We start from the raw sequence: 19,066 nt of genomic DNA, 5'->3' as shown, positions 1-19,066 counted from the left end.
CATGCGGATGCAGGGACTCAAGCACTTAGGCCATCCTCCACTGCCCTCCTGGGCCACAGCAGAGAGATGGACTGGAAGAAGAGCAACCAGGACCAGTACCCGGCGCCCCAACCGGGACTAGAACCTGGGGTGCCGGCACCGCAGGCAGAGGATTAGCCAAGTGAGCCACGGTGCCAGCCACAATGGTAGCATTTATTACTTACTTATCATGTGTCTAAGAACATTACACATACTCTACATATGAAAAAATGCTACCATTGTAAATAAAAGGACACAGAAAATCATGTCTCTCTGCTTTCATAATCTACATTTTGGTAGGTCCTGAGTTACTATAATATGTGATCTATACCATGGTTGACCCCAAATCTAGCTGAAATGCAACCCTGATTATTTCTTTCATTTTCAGGATTTCATGATATCAAATAACAGACACTTGTAGTTTGGAGGATATTTTCTGTTGGGGCTTAGTAAGGAGAGAAATATGAAATAGGAATCCTGAATCATTTAACATATTTTTCCCTTTTAGATACTTGGTATTATGGGTAAAAAACAAGTAAAAAAGATTGGTCTGACAGTTGTTATAATAGCTTGTATTTATTTTAGTTTATAAGTTTTCTTGCTGGTTCAAGTGATAATTTTGAATGGGGAAATTTATAACTTTCTCCTTTCTTGAAAGTTTTATTTATTTTCATTAGGAAAATCACATCTTTCTCTTACATTTATTGTTTCAGGAAGCAGAGCAAGGCAGTGGGCCAATTCTATGGAGATCATTGTCACCCTTTCATGCCTCAGAGTAACAGGAGAAAAGTTATCACATGGATACATAAGTAGATTATATTTTATTAAAATGAGAAATACACAGATGAGAGGAAAGCATTTTCCACTGTATATAGTGATAGCCGTTATTAATGTGAGACTAGCTATTTCTTTCTTTGCAATAACAGGGGTTGCTGGGTAAGAGGAGGTTTATTCTCTGCAAAGCCATCTGGTTATGACTCAGCTAGTTGATTGCAAAAGCATAAAGATATGTTGCCCTTAATATGTGTTCTAGTTAAAGAAACTGCATTCACTTATTATCATTTATGTAATAGGTTTCTTTTCCTTTTGAATGTAATAATACAAATAAACTAGCTTTTGCTGTGGGTTGTAATGTAGCTATTCTGTAGTGATGTTATTTGTATATAAAGTATAATATTTATTATTACTTGTCTCTTAATTCTGGTATTACAGTAATTGAGATCAGACTCCTCTTGCCATCTTTTCTTAACTTGAATTATATGTCACTGGAAGGAGTCTTTTTCAATGTAAATAAAAGCAGTGAAATCACATAATGTTGAAACCTATGAAACGTGTAGTAAAGCTGTTTAACTGCAAAGGTTTTTTTTCTTGTCTGTTTTTTATAAGAATTTAAAATTTAGTCCATCTGATCCTCGAATGAACTCTAACCTATCAGAAGAGTAGGATTTTAGAGTTAATTATAGCTCCAGGAACATGAAAATAGAACTATGATGCTGGGTTGGTGTTCATATCCGTCTAATTGCTATATGTTTGGGCCTTTTTTTTTTTTTTTTTTTTTTAAGATTTACTTATGTATTTGAAAGACAGAGTTACAGAGAGAAGGAGAAACAGAAAGAGATCTTCATCCACTGGTTTATTACCCAAATGGCTGCAACAGCCCAGTCTGGGCCAGGCCAAAGACAGAAGCTTCAACCTGGTCTCCCACGTGGGCTGCAGGGGGCCAAGCACCTTGGCCATCTTTAGCACTGCTTTTCTAGCCACGTTAACAGGGAGCAGGATCAGAAGTGGAGCAGCTAGGACTCAAACCCTTGCTTATATGGGATGATAGCACCGTAGGCAGCAACTTAACCCACTGTGCTACAACACCAGCCCCTGTCTGAGCTTTTAAACTTTGTCAGATAATTGCTGAAAGCAAACACAAGAGGTTAGAGTATAAGGGAGACAACTGAAGAGGGATGTGGATATAAAAAGGATTTGATGGCTAGATTTAATTGATAGCAAAAGTTAGATGATTAATGTTTCACTTCCTGCCTCTGCAGATTTCCTTCAGATAGCCTTACTTCAAGACTTGTAGTAATTCCGAAGCTGTACATTCATTCATTAAGCATTGCCAGCCAACACTATATGTAAAGTGTTGGCCTACTCTCTGTGCGTACGGAGATTAAGAAATGTTTGTTTCATCCCTGGACTGACTTGAATGAGATCATTCCAGGTGTCCCCATCCCACTCTGGAATAATGACAATCCCGTTTGTTTTAGTATCACTAAAAGCCTTAGACTTGGCTGGCGCCACGGCTCACTAGGCTAATCCTCCACCTGCAGCGCCGGTGCCTCAAGTTCTAGTCCGGGTTGGGGTGCTGCCTTCTGTTCCGGTTGCTCCTCTTCCAGTCCAGCTCTCTGCTGTGCCCCGGGAGTACAGTGGAGGATGGCACAAGTGCTTGGGCCCTGCACCTGCATGGGAGACCAGGAGGAAGCACCTTGGCTCCTGGCTTCGGCGCAGCGCGCCGGCCTCAAGGCACCAGCCGAAGCGGCCACTTGTGGGGTGAACCAACGGAAAAAGGAAGACCTTTCTCTCTGTCTCTTTCTCTCACTAACTCTGCCTGTCAAAAAAAAAAAAAAAATAGATGAAACAAGCGTTAGGCTTATCTCTTGTCAAGGGGTCTACTGACCAGATTCCCCTACAAGACTAAGTTCCTTGAGGGAAGATATTCTGTTTTACCTTTGTGTCTTAGATCCTTATACTGTCTGAATTTGTAGGATGGATGCTCAATCAGTTTATTGAAAGGATAGTGTTGTTTTGCTCATCAACTTGACACATAATCATATAATGCAATATCATTACTAAAATTATGGTTTAAATTATAGTATAATCAATGTACAAAGTATTGTAGGACTACTGAGAAAAGAATGGCTAACTGTGCTTTGGGGAAATGGGGGTAGAGTTACAGAAAAGCAAATCTATTTTGCTCTTTGTCATGCAACGGAGTTTCTTTTTTATTTTTAAAGATTTATTTAAAAGGCATAATTATGGGGGGAGAAAGAGAGAGAGAGAGAGATCTTCCACCTGCTGATTCACTCCCCAAATGGCCACAATGGCTGGAACAATGCCAATCTGAAGCCAGGACCTTCTTCTACATCTCCCACGTGGGTGCAGAGGCCCAAGCGCTTGAGCCATCTTCTGCTGCTTTCTCAGGCACATTTGAAGAGAAGTGGATTGGCAGTGGAGCAGTCAAGACACAAACCGGTGCCCATGTGGGATGCCAGCGCCACAACTGGCAGCTTTACCTACTACACCACAGTACAGGCCCTATGATTCTTTCTTTATTGAAAGTAGGCTATTGAATTTACCAACTCTTCTTGTAGAACTATCCATTTCTCCCTCCAGTTCTGGTTGTTTTTGCTTCATATATTTGAAATTTTGTTTACGTTTGTTTTTATAATTTCATCTTTTCTTGCTGTATTGAACCTGTTATCAGTGTATAATCTTTTCTTCTGTTTTGTCTCCTACAGTTGTTTTTGATATAAAGTCTTTTGGAATGATATAGCCAGTTACCTCATCTCTCTTTTAGTTACTCTTTGTATGGAATATATTTTTTCTTCCTTTTGCTTCCAACTTCTTTTAGTCCTTATATTTACAGTGATATTGTGTATAGCATGTAGATGCATCCTGTTATTTTATCCAATTTGCCTTTCTCTGTCTTTTAATAGGGACTTAATCCATTTATATTTAATGTAATTTCTGATAAAGAAGACTTTGGCATTATCTGTTTTCCCTAAGTTATATTTTTTTTTCTCAATTCCTCCATTATTGCCTTTTAAAAAACATTTAGGGACTTTTTTTTTGTTATACACCGTTTTAATTTTATTTTCTCCTTTGCTTCATATTTTTTGTTTTCTTAGTGGTTACTCTGGAGATTACAATTAACATCTTAAGCTGAATAATATCAACCTGGTTTTGAGAGTATACAAATATTGCTATGAATTTCCATCCATTCCTCTATGTTGTAATTATATACATTATATTCCCAGGAATACATTTATAATTAGTTTAACATTTGCTTACTAAATCATATAGGAAAAAACAAAGTAGAAACAATTTAAAAAGTATAATACTGGTTTATGTTGTATTTATATAGGTTTAACATTGTTATTTTTTTCTTACAGTTTTAAGTTCTTGTTTAGTGTCCTTTCAATTCAACACAAAAGTTTTCTCTCTTTTTTTTTTTTTCTTTTTTTGACAGGCAGAGTAAGTGAGAGAGAGAGAGACAGAGAGAAAGGTCTTCCTTCCGTTGGTTCATCCCCCAAATGGCTGCCATGGCCGGCACACTGCGCAGATCTGAAGCCAGGAGCCAGGTGCTTCCTCCTGGTCTCCCATGCGGGTGCAGGGCCCAAGCACTTGGGCCATCCTCCACTGCCTTCCCGGGATACAGCAGAGAGCTGGCCTGGAAGAGGAGCAACCGGGACAGAATCTGGTGCCCCAACCGGGTCTAGAACCCCGGGGCGCCAGTGCTGCAGGTGGAGGATTAGTCTAGTGAGCCGTGGTGCCGGCCACTCATTTTTTTTTTTTAAAGATTTATTTATTTGAAAGTCAGTGTTTGAGAGAGACAGAAATCTTCCATCCACTGGTTTATGCCTGAGATGGCCACTAGAGCTGAGGCTGAACTAGGCCGAAGCCAGGTGCCAGGAATTTTGCCTGATTCTCTCACACGGGTGGCAAGGACCAAAGCACTTGGGTCATCTTCCAAGGCTGCTTTTCCCAGGCCTTTAGCAGGGAGCTGAATCAGAAGTGGAGCAGCTAAGACTCCAACTTCCGCCCATATGGAATGCAGGCACTGCAGGTTAATACCATAATGCCAGCCCCATTTGTCTTTCATTTTTTTGTAGGACACTGTTCTGAAAATGAATTTTCAGATTTTGTTTAATTGGAAATGTCTTAATTTGTGACTCATTCTTGAAATATAGCTTTGGTGGATAATATAATCTTTGCTTGACAGGGTTTTTTAAATTTTTTTGGAAAGAATTACAGAGATAGAGCCAGAGAGAAAGAGGTCATCCATTCCACTGGTTCACTCAGCTAGAGCTGAGCTGATCCGAAGCCAGGAACCAGGAGCTTTTTCCAGGTCTCTTAATGATGGTGCAGGGTCCCAAGGACTTCGACCATCTTCTACTGCTTTCCCAGGCCATAGCAGAGAGCTGGATTGGCAGTGGAGCAGCCGGAATTCAAACTGGCGCCTATATGGGATGCAGGCACTGCTGGCGGGGGCTTTAGCCTGCTGTGCCACAGCATTGACCCTGACAGTTTTTTCTTTCAGGACTTTAAATAGGCCATTTTAGTGCTTTAGGCCATCTTAGTTTCTGACAGGAAATCCACTCTTAATTTTATTGAAAATCCTTTGTACTTGAAAAATTCCTTCTCTCTTTGTTTTCTAATTTCTTTATATTTCTTTGGGTTTTTGGCAATTCTGCTATAATGTTTCTTGGTTTAAATCTATTAGTTTTATCCTGCTTGGGGTTTGCTGAGCTTATTGGATGTGTATATTGATGCCTTTCATCAGATTAGGGGTGGTTTTTTCTCTTACATCTTCAGATATTACCAATTCCTACTTGTTAAAATGTCTGAAGCACATCTGTTTTTAATTTTTGCTTACTATTTTTGTGGAATATTTAATCTTTATGTTCTCTAAAGTTTCTTCTATCATCTCTGCAAGTCAGCCAATGACTTGTTAAGGATATCTGTAAATATCTGTCTCCAAAAAGAAGAAATAAAAATAAGCAAAGAAAGATTGTCTGTATAAATTTCTTGGAAGCTGCTTATGCTTATTGGAATGGAAGCAGTGTTAGCCAGCCTTTGTGCCAGCAATCAGAACACACAATGCATTATCTGAAAGACTTAAGTCCTTATTGTTTACCTGGACACCAGGAAGCTATTGCAGGAATGCATGAAGCTGTATCCAGTCTGCTTGAAGCTCTGGGTTAGTGGACTAGTGGATGAGGAATAGGTGATGATAGCCACTAGCAAGGGAGAGATTGAAATTCACTGAAGTATACCAGTCTGTGTACTGCACATCAGACTTCCGAATTAGTTACTTCCGATAATTCCTACCAGTTATATCTTCTTATATATTTTTTTCTTTTTATAGATACTATACCTGAACTGTAGAAATATTGTGTGTTGTGTGTGTGTGTGTGTTTACAGTTACTAAGAAAGTGTGAGACACTGAGATTTTAATTCTGATGGTCAGATGTAAAACCCATGCCTTTTTGACTGATTCAGAACTCGAGCAAGAAACATAAGGTTGCTGTCATATCTGGTTAAGACTTGGTCATATTTTGTACAAATTGCAAATGCAAGGGCTTGCTTTCTCATTGTTAAAAGAACCTGAGTTGGGGTATCTATCATATCTACTGAGGAAGCTACAAACCAGGTTTCAGTTTAATCTGTATGTAGTTATTAGTAATACTCTGAGTAGAAAAACAATTGACAGATCTGAGGGAAAGCTTTCTTAGAGAGAGTCCTGAATAAAAACGTCTTTGTGTTATATTACATTCCCACGTTTATCAGAAGTGTTGTAAATAGGTGGACTCAAGGTCATTGCTCCTGCCTAGGAAAGAAATACCTCTTTTTTTTTTTTTTTTTGTAAAGGTTTATTTATTTGAAAGGCAAACAACAGAAAGGGGAAGATAGAATGATCTTCCATCTGCTGGTTTGCTCCCCAAATGTTCTCAACAGCCAGGTCTGGGCCAGACTGAAATCAGACGCCAGAAATTCCATTTGGGTCTCATGGGTGGCAGGGATCTAAGTAGTTGGACCATCTTCTGCTGCTTTCCTAGGCACATTAGCAGGAAGTTGGATCAGAAACAGAATAGCCAAGACTCAAACCAGCATTCCCATGTGCAATACTGGCATCTCATTCCTGTTGTTCCATCTGTTCTAGTGTTTTAGTTTACTGTATTTAGGCTATATAGATTTTCTTTTAATATGTCTCTTTTTTTTTTCCAAATTCCCTTGAATAAATGAATAAGTATTAGCCTCATTATTCATGTCCTGTTTTAAAATTGTTCTTTGAAATTGCAGCAGGAAAATTATATGCTATATTTGGGTTGGGATTTTCTTATAAAGTTTTAATCCTCTCTTGTCTTGGTCAGGAATGATATATTCTGACTCAAGCAAAGAAATACTGAAAATCAGTTTGACAGGCAGTAGTTGGAAAAATAACCTTATCTGCATTAAGGAGTTACATAAATGACTATAACAATTAGATAAACTGAGAAGGGAATAATACTTAATTGTTTTAGCTTTATGGAAGATTATTTGCTTCTAATTCAAGTATAGCAGAAAATACCATTTCATAGAAAAAATATGTTTACAACTATTTTTCTTCTGAATTATTAGAGAAAAAACTTGAATAGATGATGTGATCCTCATTTAATAGAAGAGGAAACCAAGGGACATGAGATAAATAGTTTGCCCAAAGTCATGGAAAATAAATATTAGAACCAGAATTTAAACTCTTTATCTGTCATGCTGACTCTAATGCTAATATATATATATATATAATGCTTTTATATATATAAACATTTATATATATATTTATATATATATAAAAGATTTATTTATTTATTTGAAAGAGTTGCACAGAGAGAGAAGGAGAAGCAGAGAGAGAGGTCTTCCGTCCTCTGATTTACTCCCCAGTTGACTGCAACAACCAGATCTGTGCCTATCCAAAGCCAGGAGCCAGGAGCTTCCTCTGGATCCCCCACATAGGTGCAAGGGCCTAAGGACTTGGGCCATCTTCTACTGCTTTCCTAGGCCACAGCAGAGAGCTGGATGGGAAGTGGAGCAGCCAGGACTTGAGACGGCGCCCATATTGGATGCTGGCACTGCAGGCAGCAGCTTTACCCACTATGCAACAGCACTGGCCCCTAAAGCTTCTATTTTTTTTTATTTTTTTATTTATTTTTTGACAGGCAGAGTGGATAGAGAGAGAGAGAAGGGTCTTCCTTTTGCCGTTGGTTCACCCTCCAATGGCCGCCGCGGTTGGTGCGCTGCGGCCAGTGCACCACACTGATCCAATGGCAGGAGCCAGGTGCTTCTCCTGGTCTCCCATGGGGTGCAGGGCCCAAGCACTTGGGCCATCCTCCACTGCACTCCCTGGCCACAGCAGAGAGCTGGCCTGGAAGAGGGGCAACCGGGACAGGATCGGTGCCCCGACCAGGACTAGAACCCGGTGTGCCGGCGCCGCAAGGCGGAGGATTAGCCTAGTGAGCCCCGGCGCCGGCTAAAGCTTCTATTTTTAAAGATGAAACTACATCCCCTAGTTTAATTGTTCTCAGAGCTCAATCCACAGGTGTCTGGGAGTCTCTGAAACCCTTTTATTTTGGTTCTACCAGGTCCAATTCTTTCTTATTTGGGTAGCAAAGCAAATTTTTTTTATTGTATTAACATCTGCACTGATGTATGAAAGTGATAGTAGTTAAGTTGCTGGGATAGCATAGATCAAGGTGGTGACACCAAACTATACTAGGAGTAATTGTACTTAATACTGCTATACATTTACAATTTTTTTTAAAAAAGCCAAGTTTGTTTTGCTTAAGAGTGTCCTTGATGAAGCTGTAAAAATTATTCATTTTATTTGTTGAATCTTGACCCTTGAGTTACATCTTTTTAATATTCTATAAGACTAAATGGAAGTAACCATAAAGCACTATGCTGTATACCGAAGTACTGGTTGTCTTAAGAAGAAGCATCAATGTGCCATTGTGTGAATTATGACATGAACTTTGTACTTGGTTTCATAAAGCAGAATTTTTATTTCAAATAATGATAGGCAAATAATAGTTACGTACTCTTGGGCATTTGGCAAAGTGAATAGTGTCAGTCAAGGCAAAGAAATGACAGATTTTTTTTAAGATTAATGATGAAATTTGAGCTATCAGAAGAAAATTAGTATTTTAGAAAATTGATTGTTAGCATGAGCTTAACAGTTTGCTGCCCAATAATTAAACGTTTTCTTTGTGAACTGGGTGGTGTTATTAGTGAATGTGATGTTTTAGTATAGTTCAAGGAAATGCTTGGAAGACGCACATAACTCAGAAAACCAGCATTTTCAAAGGACCAGTGCATGGTGTTACAAAATCCGTCAGTGTACAAAATGGATTTTCATGTGACATAGTATGAAAGATTGATTGATAAGGATTCAAATTCCATATTGCAGATGACCTTCAAGAAATTACCTACCTCTTGAAAAATTTTGATTAGTAACAAAAAATTATCTACAATTATTTGAAAAGGCTATTCAAGTACATGTCCCTTTTTCAGTAATTCATGTGTGTGAAGCCATGTTTTCTTTATATATTTCAAATTAAATGGTATATGGCTATGGATTGAATAAATATCATATATGGGATCTTCTATCAAGTTAGACATTAAAGAGATTTGCAGAAAGTTAAATAGTTCTTGCTAATTACTTTTGTTTTGGAAATATTTTTTCATAGAAGCATTAGTAATTTTTTTAAAGATTTATTTTATTTATTTGTAAGACAGAATTCCAGAGAGAGGTAGAGACAGAGAGAAAGGTCTTTCATCCATTGGTTAACTCCCCAGAGTTACTGCTCCCCAGAGTAACCAGAGCTACTCTGATTCTGAGCCAGGAGCCAGGAGTTTCCTCCGGGTCTCCCATGTGGTGCAGGGGCCCAAGGACTTGAGCCATCTTCTGCTGCTTTCCCAAGCCATTGCAGAGAGCTGGATCCAAAGAGGAGCAGCTGGGACTTGAACCGGCATCCCATATGGCGCTTCAGGCCAGGGCCTTAACCCGCTGTACCACAGCGCCGGCCCCAGCATTAGTAATTTTTAAGTGAAATTGGATTACTGTTCTTTTAAGGAAATTAATAAATGAGTATTAGCTTCTTAGTTTCCATTTCTCTATAAAATTAATAAACAAATATAATACATGTAACCAAATATTTTTAAGGGTTCATATTTTCAAGAGTAAAAAAGAGTCCTAAGAACAAAATGTTTAGCAATTATTGTTCTAAGGAATTAACAATTTGGGAAAGTGAAACTGAAGTGGTTCTGCACTTGGTAGATGAATAAGCAATTTCTTTAGTCTTCAAATTTAGTTCATACTGAGACATCAGATACGCTTAATTTTGAATTCAAGTCTTCCTTAAGCCATTTACAGGTAAGATGTCTATTTGTACAGTGTTATATTTTTTGATGTTAGTGTGATAATGTTAGCATTTAATTTTGGATGTAGACCATTATAAGCTATGCTGAAAGCCTTTCATAAATATGATAAAAATTTAGTAGTTTACTACCTACTTAATTACTTAAATTTTTTCCTTTGTAATTGTATACTTCCATCAGTAGGCTTTCTTCACTGATTAGAATTTAGTAATTATGTCATTTCCTGGACCTGTGGATGGTTCATTTAGTCAGGTATAAATGTTGATGAATGCGTTCTATTCTTAGGCCTCTTCACAGGGTTTGGTAAATAGATAGTAACTAACAATACCTAAGTATATGTTTTTCATTATATTTTCCTACAGGATGACGTAGCTTTGCCAAAGACTTAAAAGCTAAGCAGAAAATGAGCTTAACATCCTGGTTTTTGGTGAGCAGTGGAGGCACTCGCCACAGGCTGCCACGGGAAATGATTTTCGTTGGAAGAGATGACTGTGAGCTCATGTTACAGGTAATTCTGTCAGCCTTCCTTTATATGGATCTGCTCAGAACCTGGAATTAGTAAAAACTGTTTCTCAACTCCTTAAGAGAACATCACTATTTAGATTTGAAGTTTCTGACCCTCCTTTTTTTAACTTTATTTATCATTTCGATTAAATTTTCACACTCGAGTCATTCTAAAAACCAGTTCTAATTCTTTGAGATTATTATGTTTTGGAAAAGTAGAGCTCAGAATGGATAAGTGTATTTTTAAGTATGAAGTTTCACCTTGTACATTTTAAAATGAGATTTGTACATAATTCATAAAATTAGCATAGCATTAATTTGCTTCATATCTAAATGTATCCCACAACATGTTAAAAACTTAAATAAACACAGTAGAATTTATTTTTAAAAACACCAACAATATAATTATGTTTAGTTTCTGGTAGGCATCATAATGACTATTTCTAAAAGAAGCAGTGAAACTAACTTTAATATCACTGAAGTATCCAGGATTAAAATTCAGTTTTACTCATGCTGTGTATGCCAAATTTCTTGGGCCATGAATATTTAAATAAAATATTATAATTTGATATACTCAACAAAGTCAGCTCATTTAAATTGTCTTAAAAATAGAACATGTGAGTTTAGTGGAAAAGGATATCTTAATATTGGCTGCTTTCCTCTGGGTAGTGATACCAAATTTCTTGCGGATGGTAGCGCAGTTTATGGTCCATTAATCCACTTGTGATTTGCCTCTTCCTTATATTTATCTCTTGTCCTGTTACTATTAGTTATCTAGGCCAAAAACTTTTTTGTTATTTACTCTGGTATTTTCTTTATTTATTAATTTAAAAAATTTCTTTCAGTCTCGTAGTGTGGATAAGCAACATGCTGTAATCAATTATGATGCCTCTACAGATGAACATTTGGTGAAAGATTTGGGCAGCCTTAATGGGGTAAGATTTTTTTGTCTTATTTGGATATATTGTTTTAATATTATGAGAAGACAGATCAATCTGTTTATACTTCTTTTCCTTTAATTTGTATTTTACATTAAATGCATACTAAATATAGAAGTATAGCATTCCTACTCTGCCAGATACATATAGAAAGGCGAAATGAAGAAATAAAAAAAAAGAATTTAGCACTTTGAGGACTATAAAATAGAATGTGAAACTAGCCTGTATTCTGAAGAAACTGTGTAAGCAATAAATACAAGAATCCAAAAGGTGATTGTTTCTTGTTTGTAATGGTTAAAGATTTATTTATTTATTTGAAAGGCAGAATGATAGATAGACTGACACAGAGATCTTCCATCATCTGATTCACTGTCCAAATGGATGCAATGGCTAGGTCTGGGCCAGGCCATAACTAGCAGCCAGACACTCTATCTTGGTCTCCTACATGGGTGGCAAGGACCTTGGACCATCTTCCATTACTTTCCCAAGCACATTATCAGGAAGTTGGATCAGATGCAAAGCATCCGGGGCTGAGCCAGTATTAATATGGGTTCCTGGTGTCACAGGCGTCAGCTTAGCTCATTGGGCCATGACACCAGCCCCTAAAGGAGACGACTTTAAGGAGATGAAACCAAAGCTTAACCTTGCTATATGGCTGGAATTTGTAATTTGAGGATATTTTGTGTTTCTGGAGTGAATGTTTTCTTACTCCTCTGTTTGGTCTTTCTACATTTGGCAGGATATAAGAGAATGCTGAAATAATAAATGATTCATCTGATTTCAATATCTTAATTTTCCTATGACTCTGGCTGCAAGCAAATATTCCTATCTATGCTGTTGAAATTCTTTTTTTCTTAAGATTTATTATTTATTTTAAAAAGTTAGATTGATTTTTCCATTTACTAGTTCACTCCCCAGATGGCCATAATAGCCAGCACAGGGCTGGACTGAAGCCAGGAGCTTCATCTGGGTCTCCCGTGTGACTGGCAGGGGTCCAAACACTTGGGCTATTTTCTGCTTCTTTTCCCAGGCCATTAGCAGGGAGCTGGATGGGAAGTAGAGCTAAGATAGGAGCTGGTGCCTATATGGGATGCCAGAGTCTCAGGCAATGGCTTTACTTGCTATGCCACAGCACCAGCCCCCTATTGAAATTCTTAAAATGAATTTAGCAGAAAGTAAATGTATCCCAGGTGCTTAAAACTGCTACTGTTTTTCAAAATATATATTAAGGAAGCAGGCATTTAGCCTAGAGCTTAACATGCCTGCATTGCATTTTGGAGTGCCTAGGTTTAAGTCCTAGTTTCAGCTTCTGACTCCATCTTCCTGCCAGTTAAGACCCTAGGAGGGGCTGGTGCCACAGCTCAATAGGCTAATCCTCTGCCTTGCGGCGCTGACACACCGGGTTCTAGTCCCCATCGGGGCGCCGGATTCTGTCCCAGTTGCCCCTCTTCCAGGCCAGCTCTCTGCTGTGGCCCTGGAGTGCAGTGGAGGATGGCCCAAGTGCTTGGGCCCTGCACCCGCATGGGAGACCAGGAGAAGCGCCTGGCTCCTGCCTTTGGATCAGCATGGTGCGCTGGCTGCAGCGCGCCCGCTGCAGCGGCCATTGGAGGGTGAACCAACGGCAAAGGAAGACCTTTCTCTCTGTCTCTCTCTCTCACTGTCCACTCTGCCTGTCAAAAATAAAAAATAAAAAAAAAAAGACCCTAGGAGGGAGTGGTGATGGCTCAAGTGATTGGGTTCTTGCCACTGACATAGGAGACATGGACTACATTCTCAACTCCCAGATCCCAGTTTTGGCACCAGCCGAGCCCCAGCTGTTGGAGGCATTTGGGGAATGAACTAACAGATGTGATGTCTTTCTCTGTCTCACTGCCTCTCAAATAAGTAGATAAAAATTAAACAGTATTAGGGAAATATTTGCAGAAATTCCACAAATACAATAGTTTTTTTAGTTGCAAATTGGGCTGATGCTGAAAGAATTTTCTGTTTATTCTTTGAGACAGTTTGTTTTGGTAGTCATTTTTTTATGGTTTATATAGCACATAAAATTAAGTCACTATTTCTGTTATTTGTACTGAAATTCCTCAACGTTTCATATTACCATCTTTGCACATTTGTACTCCATCACATTTTCTCTCACCATACCTCCAAAACAGTAGTCTTTATACTGTCTTCTTCTACAATTTCATTTTTTAGCTAGTTCTCTTCAGGCTAGTAGGTCTTCCATCTCCCTTGCCATTTATAAGACTTTTACGTATTTTTATAAGCAAATCTCAAATTCTACTTCATCTTAGGAACAGAGAGAAGGCCCTTGCACTTAGGAATATGAGCTTGCTAATGTAGCTATGTTGTTGAAAGATTAAAAATTTATTGTTGGGCAAAGTAGGTACAAACTGTTTTAGCATGAGGTATGCAAGATTATAATTTTGATTCCTAGCTCCTGTTTGCTAAATTTGCTCTCTTCTTTCTCCACACCGGTAGAACTTTGTCTTAAACTCTAAAAAACTTTGTATTTTATTAGCTTTGTATCAAGTCTTCAAATCAAAAAGTTCATAGAAAATGCATATTTTGAAAAAAATGCATGAATTTCAAAATTTTTTTTGCCTCAAAATAAACATTTAATTCCATTTTCTACAAACTATTTGATGTATACTCACATTAAATCCATTTTTATATCTCTGTTGCTGTTCTGGATAACAAGCTCTTAGATAGTTCCTGTACCTTTTGTATCTATAATTTTATTTAAAGTGCCTAGCACAAAGCTTTTTTCAATGTAATAAACCCAGTAACAATTTTTTGAATAGTGTTGAATTAACTTTCTGTCTGATGAACTTTATAGATAAAAATTTTAACCTATTAGTATGTGTGGAATATTTTGTATTACAGTCTAAAGAGTTTTCATCTTGACTCCAGTGCTGTTCTTTTGTGTCTTGTATATTATCATTTTTGGAAATAATAAGTAAGAATTACATAGTTTTTAGTCTTTTTTTTAACTTTTTCTTTTTTCCCCAGAAACCTTTTATTTAAGGTGTAGAAACTTCATGCATTTCGTAAATACAACTTTAACAACATAGTGCTTCTTCCCACCGTATCCACTCTCCTACCTTTACTCCCATACTTCCTCCTCCCTCTCCTATTCCTATTCTTATTTTTTATTAAGATCTATTTTCAATTAACGCAGAAGATTTACCCTCTACTGAATAAAGCGTTCAACAAATAGATTGGAAAAAAAAAGAACTGTTCCTTCCTCCACAGTTTTTTGGTTTTTCATTTGCTTGATTTTATGACCCACTGTTTATTCAGGAGCATGTTTTTCAGTCTCCATGTGTTTGCATGTACTCTAGAGATTCTTTTTTTGAAGATCTATATATTTATTTGAAAGGCAGAGTTACAGAGAGGCAAAGAGAGAGAAATAGGTCTTCCATCTACTGACTCACTTTCCAAATGGCGCGATGGTCGGAGCAGGGCCAATCTGAAGCCAGGAGCCAGGAGATTCTTCCAGGTCTCCCACGCAAATGCAGGAGCCCAAGCACTTGGGCCATCCTCTGCTGCTTTCCTAGGCCATAGCAGAGAAGTGTATTGGAAGAGGAGCAACTGGGACTTGAACCTGCACCCATGTGGGATGCCAGCACTGCAGGCAGCAGCTTTACTTGCTACGCCACTGTGCCAGCCTACTAGAGATTCTTGAGTTGTTGATTTCCAGTTTCATTCCATTGTACTCAGAGAAGATGTATGGCATGATTTTGATTTTTTTTTAATTTGCTGAGAGTTTATGGCCTAGCCTGTGGTCTATCCTAGAGAAAGTTCCGTGCATTGGTGAGAAGAATGTGTATTTTGCAACTATAGGATGAAAAGTTCTGTGGATATCAGTTAGGTCCATTTGGTCCATAGTGTCAATTAACTCTTGTTTTCTTGCTGATTTTCTGTCTGATTGATTTGTCCATTGCTGAAAGTAGAGTATTGAAGTTCCTCATTACTATTGTATGGGAGTCTATGTCTCCCTTTAGATGCATTAACATTTCTTTTAAATAGCCAGGTGCCCTGTAATTAGTTGCATATTTTTATGATAGTCACATCTTCCTGTTGAATAGTGCCCTTCTTTGTCTCTTTTAACAGTTTTTGTGTTGAAGTATTTTGTCTGATATTAGGATGGCTACACCAGCTCTTTTTTGGTTTCTGTTAGCATGTACTATCTTTTCCCATCCTTTCACTTTCAGTCTCCTGTATCTTCTTTGGTGAGATCTGTTTTCTTGTAGGCAGCAAATAGATGGGTTTTGTTTTTTAATCCATTCAGCCAGTCTGTGTATTTTAACTGGAGAGTTGAGACCATTTACATTCAATTCAAGGTGACTATTGATAAGTAACGACTTGGCCCTGCCATTTTCCATAAATATTCCTATTATTTACTTCGTATTTCCATTGTACCTTTGCTGGGAGATTTATCTGCTTTCACTTTCTTTCATATTGATGACTATGTTTCTGTGTGTAGCACATCCTTAAGCATCTTTTTTTTCTTTAAAGATTTATATATTCATTTGAAAGAGTTACACAGAGAGACAGGAGGCAGAGAGAGAGAAAGAGAGAGAGAGAGAGAGGCCCTCTATCCACTGGTTCACTCCCCAGATGGCCACAACGGCTGGAGCTGCACCAGTCTGAAGCCAGGAGCCAGGAGCTTCCTCCGGATCTTCCACATTGGTGCAGAGACCCAAGGACTTGGGCCATCCTCCACTGATTTCCCAGGCCATGGCAGAGAGCTGGATAGGAAGTGGAGCAGCCAGGTCTTGAACCAGTGTCCACACGGGATGCCGGTGGTCCAGGCCAGGCTGTTAACTGGCTGCACCATAGCGCTGGCCCCTTTAAGCATCTTTTTTAAGGCTGGACGAGTGGTAACAGATTCTTTAAATTTCTGTTTGTTATGAAAGATCTTTATTTCACCTTCATTCATGAGAGCTTTACAGGGTGCAGTATTCTGGGTTGACAGATTTTTTTTCTCTTAAGACTTGAAATATATCTCTCCATTCTCTCCTAGCCGGTAGGGATTCTGTTGAAAAGTCGGCTGTGAGTCTAATTGGTAATCCTCTGAGAGTAATCTGGTGTTTCTCTTGTGCACATTTTATAATCTCTTCTTTATGTTTTACTGTGGACAGCATTCAGGAATTCCTAAGACCTATATTTTGGGTCATTTGGTAGTATCCCATAGGTCTCCATCACTGTTTTAGTTTTCTAATTTCTCCTTTTTATTTTTTGTCTGACTGTAACATTTCCAGAGATTTGTCTTCTAATGCAGATATACTTTCTTCTGCCTCATCGAGTCTGTTGTTAAGGCTTTCCACCACATTTTTATTTGATCTATTGAATTCCTCATTTCCAGTATTTCATTTTGATTTCTCTTAAAAATCTCAATTTATTGGGAAAATTTTTCATTTATGTCATGTATTGATTTCTTTAATTCATATTTTTGCTTCTGATTACTTCTAAGCAATCTTACAATCAGTTTTTTGAATTCCATTTCTGGCATTTCTTTAGTATCTTCGTTTTCACATTCTGATATTGAATAGTTGTGTTCCTTTTGAGGTGTCACATTGTCTTCCTTATTCTTGTTTCTTTAATTGCTGCATTTGTTTTTAGGCATTTGTGGTGATACTTGTAGGTTTTTTTTCCCCCTGTGATGGCTTTTATCTTTGGACTATTTCTCTGTGGATTAGCTTGTGCTGGATGTGGCCAGGGAGCTCTGTTCATAGCTCCAGGGTGAGGGGAGTGTCCAGGGTGACACCCAAATTGAGCGTGGTAAATCTAGCTTTTAAAAATTTTTTTTTTTTAATTAGAGGAGCGGTTTAATCTGCTTTGTAGTCTTACGTTCACCTTTCCTCCACGGAGACAAATGCTTGGTCACTAGCTCCAGTGGGTACAATATTTGTTCATGCTACCACAAGAACTACACAAAAGATCCGTGCAGTCCTCATTCTGAGCACAGATTCTGCAGCAGTAACTCTCACCAGGAATCAGGAAGCATGTGGAGCCACCCACAGTAACCGCCCAAAGACCCAGCCACTTCCTGCACCCTCCCAATCTAGCCAGCATATTTTTACAGTTCCAGCACACACAGTTCCCATGAGTACCCAGCCCCCTGTCAATTCTCTCAGCCAGATTCAGGTCTCTCCTCTAGGCTAGTTGGTGGGTGTTGAGCTGACACAACTGTTATGTATGTTATGTATGTCCCATATGGCAAAAACCCTCTCTTGCCTAGTTACAGGATACAGGTGCCACATAGTTGGAGAGAGAGAAATGCTCCCTCCCCCCTTTTCTTATAGGTTGACAGGTACACTGTCCTCCATAGGGCTTCACGTTGGTCTACCCACAGGCTCTACCCACAGCTTTATTGCCATTGGCTTGGGCTACTCCAGTCTGGTCTCACCTCACTCTCTAAAGCTGATGCTGAGGCTTGTGGAAGCTGAGGCCCTGAGTTGTGTGTGTCCACAGCCTCCACGTAGAGCCATAGTGTCCCCCTAATTTGCGTGGAGTTTCCTCTGCAATATTCTCCCTAACTCTTCCCTGAGATTGCACTCTCTCCATTTTTTTTTTTTTAAACTATCTTCCCCTAGTCTAGAGCAGTAAGCTCCCTCCCTATTCCACATCTTGGTCTACGCTGTACATACCTAGTATTTAGTCTTTTAATAGACTCTATTACATATAAATTTTTTGTTTTAAAAAATTCAGGTGCAGTACAAACTTCCACATTTCTTTCAGCTGACTTCTCATAATTTGATTATTTTCAGTAGTTTTGTGAAAGCAACGTGGAGAGCAACATCTGCATTTTGGACTTAAAATTAGGACCTGAATTTGATGATCATATCTGTAATTTACCTATGCTGTAACCTAAGACATATCATTTAATACTTCTGAAATTCAGTTTTCTTACATATGTTCACAATGCTTTCCATAGTATGTGAAAATGTAAAGAATTGAAGTTTGTAAAAGTAAAGATGCAGTGCAAATTTAATAAATTCGTGTTCATTTTTAAAAATTTTTTTGACAGAGTTAGTGAGAGAGAGAGAGACAGAGAGCAAGGTCTTCCTTTTTCCATTGGTTCACCCCCCAAATGGCTGCTACAGCCGGCGCCTGCGCTGATCTGAAGCCAGGAGCCAGGTGTTTCCTCCTGGTCTCCCATGTGGGTGCAGGGCCCAAACACTTGGGCCATTCTCCACTGTACTCCTGGGCCACAGCAGAGAGCTGGACTGGAAGAGGAGCAACCGGGACAGAACTGGCGCCCCAGCCGGGACTAGAACCCGGGGTGCTGGTGCCACAGGTGGAGGATTAGCCAGGTGAGCCGCTGTGCCGGCCAATTCATGTTCATTTAATAGAACAGTACATTTGAGTGTATGCCTGTTATAGAACCAAAAGACACTGCACGAATGATAAAT

At 38.7% G+C, this 19,066-nt stretch overlaps 1 protein-coding gene across 9 annotated transcripts in view; it reads left to right on the top strand.

The window, feature by feature from the left end:
* Positions 1–19,066, top strand: part of CEP170 (centrosomal protein 170) — a 146,859-nt gene that overhangs the window by 20,995 nt on the left and 106,798 nt on the right. For all 9 annotated transcript variants that reach the window (XM_062210705.1, XM_062210704.1, XM_062210703.1 and 6 more), the window contains exons 2-3: positions 10,566–10,711; positions 11,553–11,642. In XM_062210705.1, the coding sequence (XP_062066689.1) occupies positions 10,607–10,711; positions 11,553–11,642 (195 nt within the window). In that variant the 5' untranslated portion in view covers positions 10,566–10,606. The remainder of the gene's footprint in view (positions 1–10,565; positions 10,712–11,552; positions 11,643–19,066) is intronic.

This window comes from Lepus europaeus, chromosome 14 (assembly GCF_033115175.1).
Source record: "Lepus europaeus isolate LE1 chromosome 14, mLepTim1.pri, whole genome shotgun sequence".
Taxonomy (NCBI): domain Eukaryota; kingdom Metazoa; phylum Chordata; class Mammalia; order Lagomorpha; family Leporidae; genus Lepus; species Lepus europaeus.
The sequence above is the reverse complement of the archived record's forward strand: the minus strand, read 5'-3'. Positions and strand labels throughout refer to the sequence as shown.